Source organism: Scophthalmus maximus, chromosome 2 (genome assembly GCF_022379125.1).
Source record: "Scophthalmus maximus strain ysfricsl-2021 chromosome 2, ASM2237912v1, whole genome shotgun sequence".
Lineage (NCBI taxonomy): Eukaryota > Metazoa > Chordata > Actinopteri > Pleuronectiformes > Scophthalmidae > Scophthalmus > Scophthalmus maximus.
In genome coordinates, this window is record NC_061516.1 from 2,032,743 (window position 1) to 2,046,674 (window position 13,932).

The 13,932-nt window shown below is 43.8% G+C and overlaps 1 protein-coding gene across 10 annotated transcripts in view; it reads right to left on the reverse strand.

Moving 5' to 3' along the window:
* The window catches only part of camk2d1 (calcium/calmodulin-dependent protein kinase (CaM kinase) II delta 1), a 143,904-nt gene that overhangs the window by 55,994 nt on the left and 73,978 nt on the right, over window positions 1-13,932 (reverse strand). For all 10 annotated transcript variants that reach the window (XM_035626303.2, XM_035626302.2, XM_035626299.2 and 7 more), the window contains one exon: window positions 7,450-7,509. In XM_035626303.2, the coding sequence (XP_035482196.1) occupies window positions 7,450-7,509 (60 nt within the window). The remainder of the gene's footprint in view (window positions 1-7,449; window positions 7,510-13,932) is intronic.

Below are 13,932 nucleotides of genomic sequence, written 5' to 3' on the forward strand. Positions count from 1 at the left end.
TCAAACCCTTTTGACAAAGAAATGTAATTGAGGCTGGATATTTAACAGTTTAAACATGAATTTTATTATGAATAATGATCAAAAGGAAACACAAATAAAAACAAATATTTAGAACTTGAATTATAAAATGAATACAAGCAAACAAACGCTGATACCCATATTATATATGTCTCATATTGAACGATTTGTTCAGCCAACTGATAAATCCTTTGGGCTCTAGGTAAGACTTTCAGTACTGAGGATCTGTGATGGAAAAATGTATGCAGTTGAATCAGGAAGATGGAGACCATGGATGTCTTAAGCAAAAGTATTTATTACAGGAGCACAATATTGAGGGGGTTTCTGGTTCGTATAAAGATCAAAAATTGTCAATGCATGATGTCCCAAACCCCCGCTGTCCCGGTCAATGTGGTGTATTTAATTCTCAGAATTATGTCCTCAATAATCAGAACGGCTCCTTAGAATCGGGATGTTTAGACTATGACATCCAGAAACAATGACCTGACCTCCCAAAGATAAGATGACCTCGCACAGTGCACCAAGCACAGTTTCTCACACAGGAGAGGAGAAAATTCTACGACACTAATGTGTTGCTGCCTGTGCACCTGTTTAAAGCTGTTAAATATATCACTACCATTGAGTTTCCCATTGTGTTGCACAATTAAAATGTCAGCTCAAGCCCACGTGTTTTCTACGAGTTAGTTTTTGGTTAACATTGCATTTTGGTTCGTGAGTGGCTTGGACGATAGCATGCATGATAATTGCTAGCACTAGCATGCACATGCAGTAACACGCGCCTTTACGTTACGTTAATACCCTCTTTTAGGAACCGATAAGCATAAACGAAATGCTACTTTTTCTCTCGGGTACCCGGTCTCCCTCCCTCTCCTCAGGGGCGTGTTGCCCAAGGAGTCTACAGCACTCCATCGTTGTTTCTTGTCGTGTCATGCCCTTGCATAGTCATGTAATTGCGACTTGATGACATTTCATAAAATTCTGAATTCTGCAGGAATTGGCACTGCAAAATGAACGTAGAGGAAACCCTGGATTATGTACTTTTTTCCGAGTCATTACTGTTAGGATTTTACCGCACTTTCAAAATAAGAGGAGAATAAGCATGAGCTTGTCAAATGCCATGCTGGGCAAGGTAACATAAAGTAAAACTCCTGAAAATGCCGTAAGGCCTCATAAGCTACAAAAGTCGAAGATAACCAAAGACACATTAGGTGATTGAGTGTGAGAATCTGTGACAATTTACCCCATCATCTTAAAACAGCGTCTGCACATTTAATACCTACTATTTATTACCTTAATTTCACCAAATTTAATTTAAGGACCCGCGAGAACCCTGGAAGAGGCTTGGAGTAATTTAGAAATGATGAAAATAGATAAATAGATAGGCCGGTATGAGATTTTGACAGTATTATAACCTCGGGAAAAAATACAGTGCTTTCACGGTATCGCACAAATGTGCTATTGTAAAATCTCTCTGTAAAAAAAATATTACAGAACATTTGGAACATTAGTAAATGTTGTATATTAACATATAGAACATAATAATAAGGAATAAGGAACAAGGAATAATTTCCTTGAAAAAACAATACAAATTTAAATGCAGTCTAAGTGTTGTTGATGGTGATCTTTTGACTGCTCTTGTTGGAAAGAGTTGTTCCTCTGCACATTACAACACCTGGGGGATTCCACTGCACTTTTTAGTTCCTTAGTAAGGATATCTGTAAACACTTGTGGCAGGGAGCGTGGTTCTGGCTCTCAGCTGTAGGACAGAGACCGTGTCTTCAGATGTCTTCTTCACACTAAGCACTGTGGCATTTATTAGATTGAGACAGACTACACTGCACATTAGCTAGCCAAACTCACGGCACAAAGTGCTCATCCTGAGTCCAGACTGTGTGTGTGTGCTTTGTTCCAAGGGAACCCACTGAGGTAATGATGAGGTAATCTCTTTGTGAATAGTCATTTTAACTTGGGGGGACAGTTCATACCGTCGGGACGGTATTTAGATTACCGCTTTTTGGGCAATATTCATCTCAATTGTCACCCTCACATGGAAATCACTATGTTGCAGCGAAATACAAAGACTTGGTTTAATTGTGGAAATAGGCATGCAAACCTAAACCTCTGTGGACATAAGGCCAGCAAACCCAATAGCCCCCTCTAATCCATCCATTCATTAATTCGTCACTTCCATCCACTCATCTCCCACTTACCCTGAAAGCAAAGAAAAGGGGACCAAACAACCAATTAATGCCAGTTTTCAGTGCTTTGCAAAGTCTCTATGGAACGGAGGTGGTAATTATAGTAGTTTTGCTTCGGTAGCTCCCAAAGCAAGGTAGCGTTTGTGTGCGTGTGTGCGCGCTTCGAAAGTGAGCTATGTGCAGATGCACTCTATTTGTAGATAAAGCCAAAGCACAAGCCATAATATGTCATCAATTAAAAACATAAATCAAAAAATATTTAACGCAGAACTTATTCACATTCACAGTTAAGAGTCTTAATGGTCTTTTGTGTTTTGTCTTTGTGTTGTGCATCCCCACTCTGTTGTCATACTGGTTTCATTCAAATGAATGAAAAGGCTACATTTTAAATTAAGTCTTTGGTTTAAGGGTTAGGGTTAGGGTTAAAACTCTAGGGAGTGAATGTGAGGCAACATCCACTTGTTTTAGTTTTACTTTTCATCACTGTTGCTATTTTTACGCATGGTGTCCACATTACTCCTTTATTTTAGGGGCACGGATACTACGAACTCTGGGGCTGTGTTTTGGTCTGGATGGAGAGAAATGGAGACGTTTGTAAATAATGACGTACACACAAGTGTACATGATATGTGTTTTTAGTAGGGGTGTAACGGGTCACAAAATTTCCGGTTTGGTTCGATTCAGTGGTGTCATGGTTCAGTACATTTTCAATGTAGAAATGCCAGAGAAACGTCGTTGATTTTTAAATAACATAATAGTTAAATGTTTTTTGACTTTGTACAATGACCCATCTTCTGGGGTGTCTTCTTAGCAGCATACAAAACAAAAGCAGATGTTTGTTTTTGTTGTTTGTAATGTGTAGTTATAAACAAATACAAACAAAAGAAAAGTACAAAAGAAACGTGTTTATTTATGGAACTCACTGTGTTTTTACTCAAGTTTATTTCAGAAGAAAGATGAGAATGTCCACATTTCTGTCCACAGCACAGATCTGCTTGCTGTGACAAATATCACCTGCAGTGGAAGATACTCTGCACTAGGGGCAGGCTTTCACAGCCAAGTAACGCTGTGTGGTGGGGTAATGTGCCGTTCGCTTTGTAGCTTTTTTTTGCAGCTTTGAAATCCATTATTCAGACTGACAGAAACAAGATTTTTGGTAATTAAAATGTTTGGTTTTGCAATAAAGCAGACCGACATGCCTCTGTAGTTACTCTTTGTAGTTAGTCAATATGTTTTTCTTAAATCATTATTAATCATAAATCATTATCCACTCACATGCCGTAATGCACATTTAGATTTGATTTATATGTGCTGATAATTGTTGTATTAATATATAATCTGATCATTTGAACCTCTTACCCTTCATAAGTGCAACACAGACGGTCCATTGACTCCATTCTGCTGCTACTCTAATTCGCTGCTTCTCACTTCCAGGAACTATTGAGGGGCTCCATTTTCCGCCATTGCTGGGAAAAAAAACTGGTCCATTGGAGTGAACTGAGATATCGCTACTCTCTCTCTGGGGGCTGTGGTTCCACCTATTGACATGCTGGGTGATGTCAGCGTCAATGAGTTGACATGTCTGAAGTAGTCCCACTGAGAAGGATTGGGACATACCGTTGTTTTAATAACCTTACTAGCCATTTTGCCATGATCTAGCTTAGCTTAACTGGAGAACAATGTTTTGCTTTGGGGAGGGGAGGAGCAGGCAGCACACTGAAGCTGTGTGTTACGTAGTGTGGGCTGCTTGTTGAGCGCTGTGGCTCTGAGAACATTATATTTCACACAGTTTATGCTGTATTTAGGATTACAATGGATCGCTCTGTTCGTAACGTGTGCCGAACCGATAGCCACATACCGAACGGTTCAATACGAATACGTTTATTGTTACACTCCTAGTATTTAGGTGTGTTAGTATGAACAGATATTATTTCTGATATGGAGCTAAAGTGCTTGTTTGGACGGAGATCTTTTGATTTACAACGTTTTAAAACGAAAGTTACGGATGAAATTACGGTTCTATGAATCCTGGATGACCGCCAGAGGCAGTGCTTAACACTGGATATCTTCCGTCCTGGCGCATGCGCAGGTTCAGTATTAATATCAACAAAGTCACATGTGAACTCAGATGACCCTGGCTCAGGTATAAGTTCCTTTGTCATCACAAGATCGTTTCCTACAGAATCTTATCGCGGGTTCACGAGATTCTGAGTGACCAAGTACTCAGCCTGACATCCAGAATTAATAGAAGCCTAGTTTTATCCATAACTTTTGTTCTATTTCGTCCTTACTGACTGCCAGAAGCAGTGCTTAACACTGGATGACTCATAACAGCAGAGTCATGAGGAATAGTGAGCACCCACCTCATGAAGATGAAGCAGATGAACTCGGCTGAAGAACCACACACAATGGATGGGGGGTGGCAACGTTTCCACTGTAGTATCTGGAGAATGTACTCAGTGATGCCCATGAGGCTGCAGTACATATGACCTCCAAGGGCACCCCTTTCAGGATGGCCCATCACGTGGAGGCACTCCTGGTAGAGTGGCATTTCACTCTGGATGGTAGAGTATGGCCATTTGCCCCGTATGCACAGGCTATGACGTCCACGATCCATGGCACGAGTGCTGCTTCAAGAGAGAACTAAAATAGTACTCTTGGCAGGCGATATGGAATCGCTCAGCAGCGGGTCGGGCCCAGCAGTGGCCAAACCCAAAGCTGAAGGCGGCAAGGGTCGGGATGCCAAATCCAACCCCCAGCTGAGACAAGAGGTCTGTCCTGTCTGGAAGGTGCCAGGGTGTCCCACAGCATAGTCTGTGCAGCAGTGAAAACCAAGTCCTGGCTGGCCAGAAGGGGGTCACCAGAAGAAGCCTGTGGCTTGTGGAGGCTTTTGACGGAAGAGGAAGCCCACGTCAGGAGTTCCTGGGACACCCGCAGTAACCCCGCTGATTTGGTGCCCCCCTGATGATGTATATGGAAGGCGGCCGAGGTCTTGTCAGACCGAACAAGCAAATGGCTGACTTTGAAGTGCTTGAGCGCAAGGTGCACGACCCGTAGCTGCAGCACATTAACATGCTCTGTGCAGTCCTGAGCAGACCACTGCCCCCAAACTGTCCTGTTTTGCCACACTGCGCCCCATCCCGAGAGGGAGGCATCCGTCATGATGGTTTCATGACGAACCGGAACGAGGCCACGGGCACACCCTCGTCAGGTACGACCTCCTCCATGGCAATAGAGCGAGAAGGCACTGTTGTGACACCTCAAGCATTTGTATCTGTGCCACCTAGCGTCCAAGTGGAAGCTGTTCAGCCACCTCTGCAAGGGGCGCAGTGACAGCAAGCCCAAGGGAATGCCAGTCAAGGTAGCTATCAATTTGCCCAAGAGGCAAAGAAACTGGCTGTAAGGCAATGACCTGCCCCTTTGGAAAAGGAGAAGAAGGTGAAGGATATCATCCATGCGCCGAAGCGAGGGACATGCCCTCACAGTGACTGTGTCCAGAGCCACACCGATGGAGGTTATGGTCTGTGAGGGGTTCAGAGAGCTCTTTTCCAAGTTCACCTTGAGACCCAAACTGGCCACATGAGAAAGAAGGCAAGCTGTGTCCTGGGCGGCCTGAAGCCAGGATGGCGCACAAATCAACCAGTCGTCTAGGTATGGCAGAATCTTCATGCTGCTGCAATGCAGTAGTCCGCTCGAGCAGCTGAGCCAAACATCTCCCCTGGTTCCACTGGAACCTTACGGAGGGTGCTCCTACACGTCACTGACAAGGCCGACTGTGCCAGCCAAACTTGGTGGCGAGTCTGAACAAGACTAGACAACAGGCGCCGTAGTTCCCTTGACATAAAAGCAAAAGCCTGCACTGAAGTATCACTGAGGCTGGTGGTGGACGTGTCGACATCAGCCTTCTGCAAGGACGCTGAGAGGGCAAACAAGAGATGAGAGAGAGTTGCCGATATACGACCCATGCGCGCGGAAGTGTCGTAAGCCTTAGAGAGGAGGTCATCTGTGACCCGACATTGTGGTTGAGGGCAACTTGCCTGAGGGCTTCATCAGGGGAAACTATGAGGGACACAATAGTCAACTGAGTCCGGCCATCCGATAGAAGGTGGGAGAGGGCCTTACGTGTACCTCCAGAAAGTATGCAACTCCCTCAGATATTCATCAGAGGGAGGAACAGTGAATGTGGCGGGGGCTGAAGTGTGCCTAAAGAAAGCACTACCAAGGCACCGGCCCTGACTGCTGTAGATCCAGCTGCAGTCGCGCTAGTGCTGCACAAATGATGGACCTCATGGTGCCCACTTCCGTCCCTTCCAAAGAGCCCTGAGCGTAGTAACAACAGCCAGGCTTGGAGGCCTGGGAGGGCCCCTCATCCCCGAAGTCATGAGAGTGAGAAGAAGGCAGAAGGTGCAACTGAAATAACATCCTCCTCCGGAACCAACTTGGGCATGGGTAGTTCAGGTGCAGTACCAGCAACAGAATGGAGGGACAGGAGGAGAGACTTCATCTGGGTCAGTTCTGCACTTAGCAGATACACCTTAGAGGACAGCTTGTCAGATCTAACTGCTCCGTTGCCCGCCGCTTGGGACGAGCAGGCTTGGCTGGAGTTAATTGTTCCGACAATGTGGAGCCAGCATCATCCATCAGGCATTCCACCTCAGCCAGTCTAGCAGCTCTTACTGCGAGAGGCATGTATCTGCAATTCATACATGGGTCTTCTGAGAGACCTTCCCTCAAATGTCCGGGGACAAGACAAGTGCATAAGTGAGAAGATGAAAAGTAAACGATCTTGTAATGACTCCGGAACTTATACCTGAGCCGGGGGTCATCCGAGTTCACATGTGACTTTGTTGATATAAATACTTGACCTGCGCAAGCGCGAGATGGAAGATATCCAGTGTTAAGCACTGCCCCTGGCGTTCAGTAAGGATGAGATAGAACAAGAAGTATTAATAAAGTGGTGGCCTAAGTTCATGAGACCAACACAGGCACGCACACACACATTGCAGGTCTATTGATGATTAGGGAATATATAGATATAGTTTGTGCTCAAAAGCACTTGGGGGGGAAAATGTATAAATATTAAATGGCATGTTCTACACGTGTCGATCCTCTTCTGCTCTCACAATTGTGTGTTTTCAAACACATGGATATATATGTTAAACATGGTGTATCAGTCATGATGTCTTCCTATGACATCATGAGACACAGTAACCGGAAGGGGAGAATTAGTTACCGATGTTGGGATGTTTCAGCAGGCGGCAGATCCTGGCCTCTCGCTCCAGCTTCTGGTGATCTGAAAAAAAAAGACAAAAAGACGACATCTGTCACTTGTCGGAGGAGCCATCCAGCAATTCTTCAGAATTGAAAGAAAACTGACCGTTCAGGTATCAGCATCCTGTTGATACCTGCCACCTCTGTGCTAGCATAGCGCGTCTTCTCCACAGCGGGACTGATCATAAACAGAATGTGTTCTCGCCTTTGTCCCGAACACGTTGACATGCTCATTTTCCTGGCCTTTACAGGCCTACAGCGTTTGTTCGACGTTAAGTCAAGTAAAGTGTGACACGCAAATTTAATTACGTTTTTGTAAGAAACTATGTTTTGAAGTTGTGAAAAATGAATCTTTAAAGGGTAACTGTGACTATTTTGATTGAGAATAAGCATTACATGTTAGGTAGGCTGTATTGCTGTGCATTGTTATTCCTGCAGAAAGATGCGTTGCTTTCTAAAAATAGATTTAGAAAAACGAGTATTTGATTGGTCCCACCGAGGAATTGATGCGATCCGTCGATCTTGGAATTTAATACTTGTGCCCATCCCTACATGATAGAGTAGAAGTTTATTGCTAACAGGTTATAAGCATTTAGACAACATCAGAATTATAGAGCCTGTGAGCAGCATGCATTCATTTTAAAGAGGAAAAAACAAGGAGCCACACTTTTGGGTTAGGGTTATGAAAAGAATAACTTGCTACAATTGTGATTATAATTTTTAAATTTATAATCTGCTTGTCCCACCAACAAAACACAAGTGAAACTAAAGAAAAATTTTGTGTTAGTGGAGAGGCCTTCGTGGAGCCAGAAACAACGTTGGACAATTAGGTCCCGAAAAAGGGCCGCACTTCGATGATATGGGAGTATTTCGGGTTTGAGCAGACAGATGTGAAACAAAAGAAGGTATTGTGCAAAGCATGTCGTGTAACAATCGTTACATCCCGAGGCAACCATCCTGTATCAGCGCTTCAGATAGCACCACATGCAGCTACATGACGATTGTATGGCTAAAAAAGAAAGCAGTGACGTCCCCATCACTGCTTTCCACCCGTCCAGCACCCGTCCAGCAAACAGTACGACAAGTACGGTGTCGGATCTTTTGCGACTGTTACTCTGAATGAAAATGGCTAACGTAGGCACCCTGAGGTAACGAACACCACGACTATTGCTTCACTAAAGAGACAGACTGCTAAGAGAGATGGAGCTGAAGTCTCTTAAACCATGACCGTGTTTATTCACTGCTCTCTCCTAGGGCTGGGCGATGTATTGAGTTTTTAAATTCTATCAATATATTTTCAAACATGATATAGGATAAGACAATGTCGTGTATATCGAGATTTATGTTGCGTTTAAATAACGTTAAAGGGTTTTTCGTGGAGCCACCAGTTCGCCTATTTCTCCTTTCCCTGTCTGTCCCTCACACACAACTTCCCATTGCCCCGCCTCTCTTCCTCTGAGCGAAACCAATACCCGCCCCTCCCCTACCCGCTCACTCACACAGGGCATGCAACACCAACACAGAGACAGACACAAACGAGAGGCAAGCAGCTGAAGAGGAGTTGGTTAGTAAAATTAAAATTAATGGCTTGATCATTTGGAGATGGTTTGGAGTCAAAGTTTCACATGTTCACAAACTAAAAGTTTGATGCTGCAACATCGTATTGGAATCGCTCCAATTCTTTTTCTTATTATTATACACCGCAATGAATCCTAATTTTGAGGTGCTAAATGTACTCAGATTTTTATGAACCTTTGCCCCAAGTTCAGTCTCGGCAAACATTTGTCTTTTTTGGTGTACGCGAATAGGCAGGCCAAAATGGCTCAACAGCGCCCCCTAAAGTCAAGAGAGCGGGTGTGATGAGAGCGATGGGTTGGGACATGCAGGGGTATCCACCATCCCACAGAACGCAATATCCCTCAGGTGGGTGCAGACTGCGCACATACACAGGGCTATTTGTAAGCACTCTGGCATCATGGACTGACCCTGGATAACCGATGAATACATCCACGAACTGGCACTGATGGTCACACATGGCTTGCATTTGGATGGAGTGGAAGAGTTTCCGGTTGAAATAGCACTGAGCATCCGCAGACCCTCCTGGGTCTGGAGAGGCGGAAGTCAGGTCGCAGGTCACTATCAAAATACAGGGCCAAGACAGGAACTTGGTCAGTCAGTACACAGTACCGAGTTACTTGGCCATTCTAAAAACAGAAATATTGATATTGTGAATGAAATATGAATAAGAGCAACAACACCATAAAGTTTACATGTAAAAAAAAATTGGGCCTTGTTCAAGTTTCCCCAGGAGGGAGTGAAGTCTGACAGAGAACTCAGTTGATGAATGTATATATTTATATATATCTTCTTTAAAAAAAAATAAATGTACAGCATCATCTTCATCCTTTCACTTACAATTTGAGTACGTCTTGCTAGTCTCGCAGCAGCAACATGTCACAGCCTTCTCTCTCTTCTTGCTGTATTTCGCCAAATTTTTGTCAAAAACCATTGCATAATGGTGAAAATACAAAGGTTTATATTTGTGGGACAAGCTAGAGTGGTTTCGTGAAGATTTCGATTGAGGGCGTGTTTTTTTGTTTGTTTTGTTTAACAGGCAGGAGAAATGTAATTTGTGGCTTTAAAATAATATAGGAGCAGAGCAGCGCACCACAACAGAAACGTAGGCATATATATGTGTTCCTTTATTTAAACAAGACCATTCAAAGTACGTTTTACTTAAGTAAGTACAAATAAGTATTAATACAAAGTGTAAAATAAAGATTTATAATCTAATGGGATCGTCCAACGGCCGGCTACGTTGTAGTACGTCATAATCCTGCAACAAATACGTAACTACCAACGTGACCCAATTAGTATCCGAAATCGTAGCTGGTGAGTGCAATATATAGCCCACTACAACGAATGCCCTATATAGTGAGTAGGGGGTAGTGAATGAGGACACAGCCACTGCCTGATCTGACCCAAACTTCTCAGACATGATAACGGTCCCGCCCAAAACACATCTACATGTCAATATTGACCGAACGCCATAGCGCCACCTGCTGGGAACAGGATGTGACATATTTTCAACTTTTAAGTCCTCTGCCTTGCAGGTTGACCAGATCCACCCCAAACTTTCTCAGAAATTGACAACACTTTGATGATGTGATGTAGAGAAATCTGTGACTTTTCATCAAACACCGTCCTGGTGGCGTGGCGGCGAATTTCGATGTGCCGCCATGAAGCATCAGACTGTCAGAACTCGACCATATGTAGTCATATCATCACCAAATTTCTCCAGAATGATAACAGTCACGTCTTGTACTTTTGCGTCCTCTGCCTTGCACATTCATCGGATCCACCTCAAATGCTTTTGCCATGGCGGCGCATTGTTCGCCAACAAATACGAATATGTGTTTGACGGACTCGGGATGCTTAGAAGCTCACAATACTTGGCAGACATGTTAAGAGTGGCAATGTCTGAAATGGATTTTTAGTCTAATTGTGTCAAAATGGCTCGTCCCACAGCTGTAAAATTTGATGTAGATGGACAACACTTGTAACGTGACGACCTACAAAAAAGCCTTGGGAGCCATTAGCTCTGCCCAACAAGAAGTCGGCCATCTTTAATTAAGTGTGCAAATTTGTTTGTTTTTTATGATTGAGGGGGCCGTACTTTTACCCCTCCTCCTAGGTGGTTAATCAGATCCACCTCAATCTTGGCAAACTTATAGAAAAGACCTTACCGATTAAACAATACTCAAGGTTTGAGTCTAAGTCGAAAGGCGCGGCTGTGGCAACGCATGATTCACCACGAAACAGGAAGTTGGTTTTTAAGGGGTTAGCAAGTTCCACCTCAAACTTGCTCAGAAAAACTTCAACATTTTGATGTGATGTTGACAAATCTGTGAGTTTTTGTCTAATGCCCTCCGTGTGGCGTGGCGGCTGATTTCAATGTGCTGCCATCAAATATCAGAATGCCATAACTCCACTCCAGGTGGCAATATCTTCACCAACTTTCCCAGGAATGATAACATTTGCATATCAATATTGACCCATGGTCATAGCGCCACCTATTAACATCAGAATGTATGACTCATGTGACAAACATCATCCGATTTACATGTTGCACTGAACGCATAATGTACGCGCACACGGGATGTGAAATCTGCAACACATACTGACTTGCGACGTGTATGCGAGGGACCGCTTTACACTGCTAGCAGTTTGAAAAACTGCATGGGACGATGTGCTGTAGTTATTATTATTATGCCGCCAAATGAATCGCTAATTTGAGGCACTTAAGGTGCTCCGACCATCCTCAAAACTTTGCACGCGCATCAGAACCTGTGAATTTTTTTATAAAATTGACATTTTAGGGCTCTCGGGCATGGGCGTGTCAATATAACTCAATAAAGATCACCTATAATAAAGCTCAATATAACTCAATATAACTCGCCTTCCCCCTTGCTTTACATTTGATGTAGATAAACGAAATTTGGTAGGCACTTGTATCACATCAAGACCTACAAAAAAGTGAGAGGGTATGTTACACTGCAGGTGACATTGTCACATCAAGCAGATCTGTGATGTTTACAGAAAATGTGGAAATTTCTTATCTTTCTTCTGAAAAATTGTTCATAGCTACTACAATACCAAACTTTTTTTTTATAAAGAGCTGCTTTTGTTTTGTATGCTGCTAAGAAGACACCCCAGAAGATGGGTCAAGTATGGCTGAAGGGTTTCCATCACTGTTTCTCCCCTGTGCCAACAATAATTCACAGCCCTTCTATTGTCACAGAGACGAGCTGCTGATTCACAGAGAGGGAACTTGCCCATAGTTTTTAGAGCAAGCAGTAATAGCAAGATTGAGACTTCGAGGCAGGGTCCCCTCTTTGCACAGAGTTCCAACTTCTCCCTTAGCACAAACGTCTATACCAGTGTTTTTCAACCAGTGTGCCGCCGCACACTAGTGTGCCGTGAGAGATCGTCAGGTGTGCCGTGGGAAATTATCCAATTTCACCTAATTGGTCTAAAAACATTTTTTGAAAACAAATAATTAATTATCTGCAAATAATATGCCATTGTCGAGTGTCTGCGCTGTAGTAGTGACTGGCAGCGTAATCATGTAATACTCTTCCATATCACTAGATGGCAGCAGGTAGTGAATTGCATTGTACGTTGAGACAAGAGAATTAGCGATGCATGAATGTGACAGGTGGCGGTGATGGATACGTTTTTGAAGAGGAAAAATGCTAACTCCAAACTGGGCCCTAGACAAAATTCGGACCCAGATGAAAGCCCTAGTATGAGTGGAGGTCAAAAGAAAGCAAAGACGGTGAGCTCGAGGCAATACAGCGAGAGTTACCTTTCATTTGGATTTACTTTCACCGGGGAATTTCCGGAGAGGAAATTTTTCGGGTCACATCACAATATCTTGAACAAGGAGGACTTAAGTGGGAAAACTGCACGAGTGTCTGCACTGATGGATCCGCAGCCATGGTCGGGCGCACCAAAGGCTTCGTCAGCAGAGTGAAGGAAATAAACCCACATGTGATTGTTACGCACAGTTTCTTACATCGTGAGGCCCTTGTGGCCAAGACTTTACCAGCAGACCTAACCCCTGTGTTGAATGATGTTGTGCACATGGTAAACTTTGTAAAGACACGTCCTGTGAAAAGCCGCATATGTGCGTCTTTGTGTGAGGAAATGGGAGCAGATCATAAGGCCCTGCTATTCCATACGGAGGTCCGATGGTTGTCTCGCGGCAAGATGCTGGCCCGTGTGTATGAGCTGCGGGAGAAACTTAAAGTGTTTCTGACAAATGAGGGATCTGATTACGCAAAGCTGCTTGCAAGTGATGAGTGGTGTGCAAGGCTGGCATATCTGGCGGATATTTTTCATCATCTGAATGAACTGAACTCAACGAAACGAAAACCTGCTCACAAGTACGGATAAAATAAATGGCTTCCGTTCAAAGGTGCACCTCTGGCAACAACATGTGGAAAGTGGCAACCTTGAAATGTTCCCACTCACCAAGAAATGGCAACATGTTTACACTGCTGCACTGTGTGAGATAATAGGTAAACATCTGAAAACTCATTTCATTTCTCTTCAGCCTCCATGGACAGTCTTGACTGGGTTAGGGACCCATACAGCTCAGCAGTTGTTGGAAAGGACATGACTTTACAGGAGCAGGAGGAACTAACTGAACTGAGACAAAATCGCGGTTTCAAGCTAAGCTTTGCTGATCTACCTTTGGAGAGTTTTTGGCTGACTGCTGCCAAGGAGTTCCCCATTCTGGCAAACAAAGCTATTTTGACATTGCTCCCATTTTCCACGACATATCTGTGTGAGGTGAGCTTCTCAAGCCTGACTGCCTTAAAAACTAAAAACAGAGAGAGACTGAGAGCATTGAGGAAGACCTTCGTGTGTGTCTTTCTTC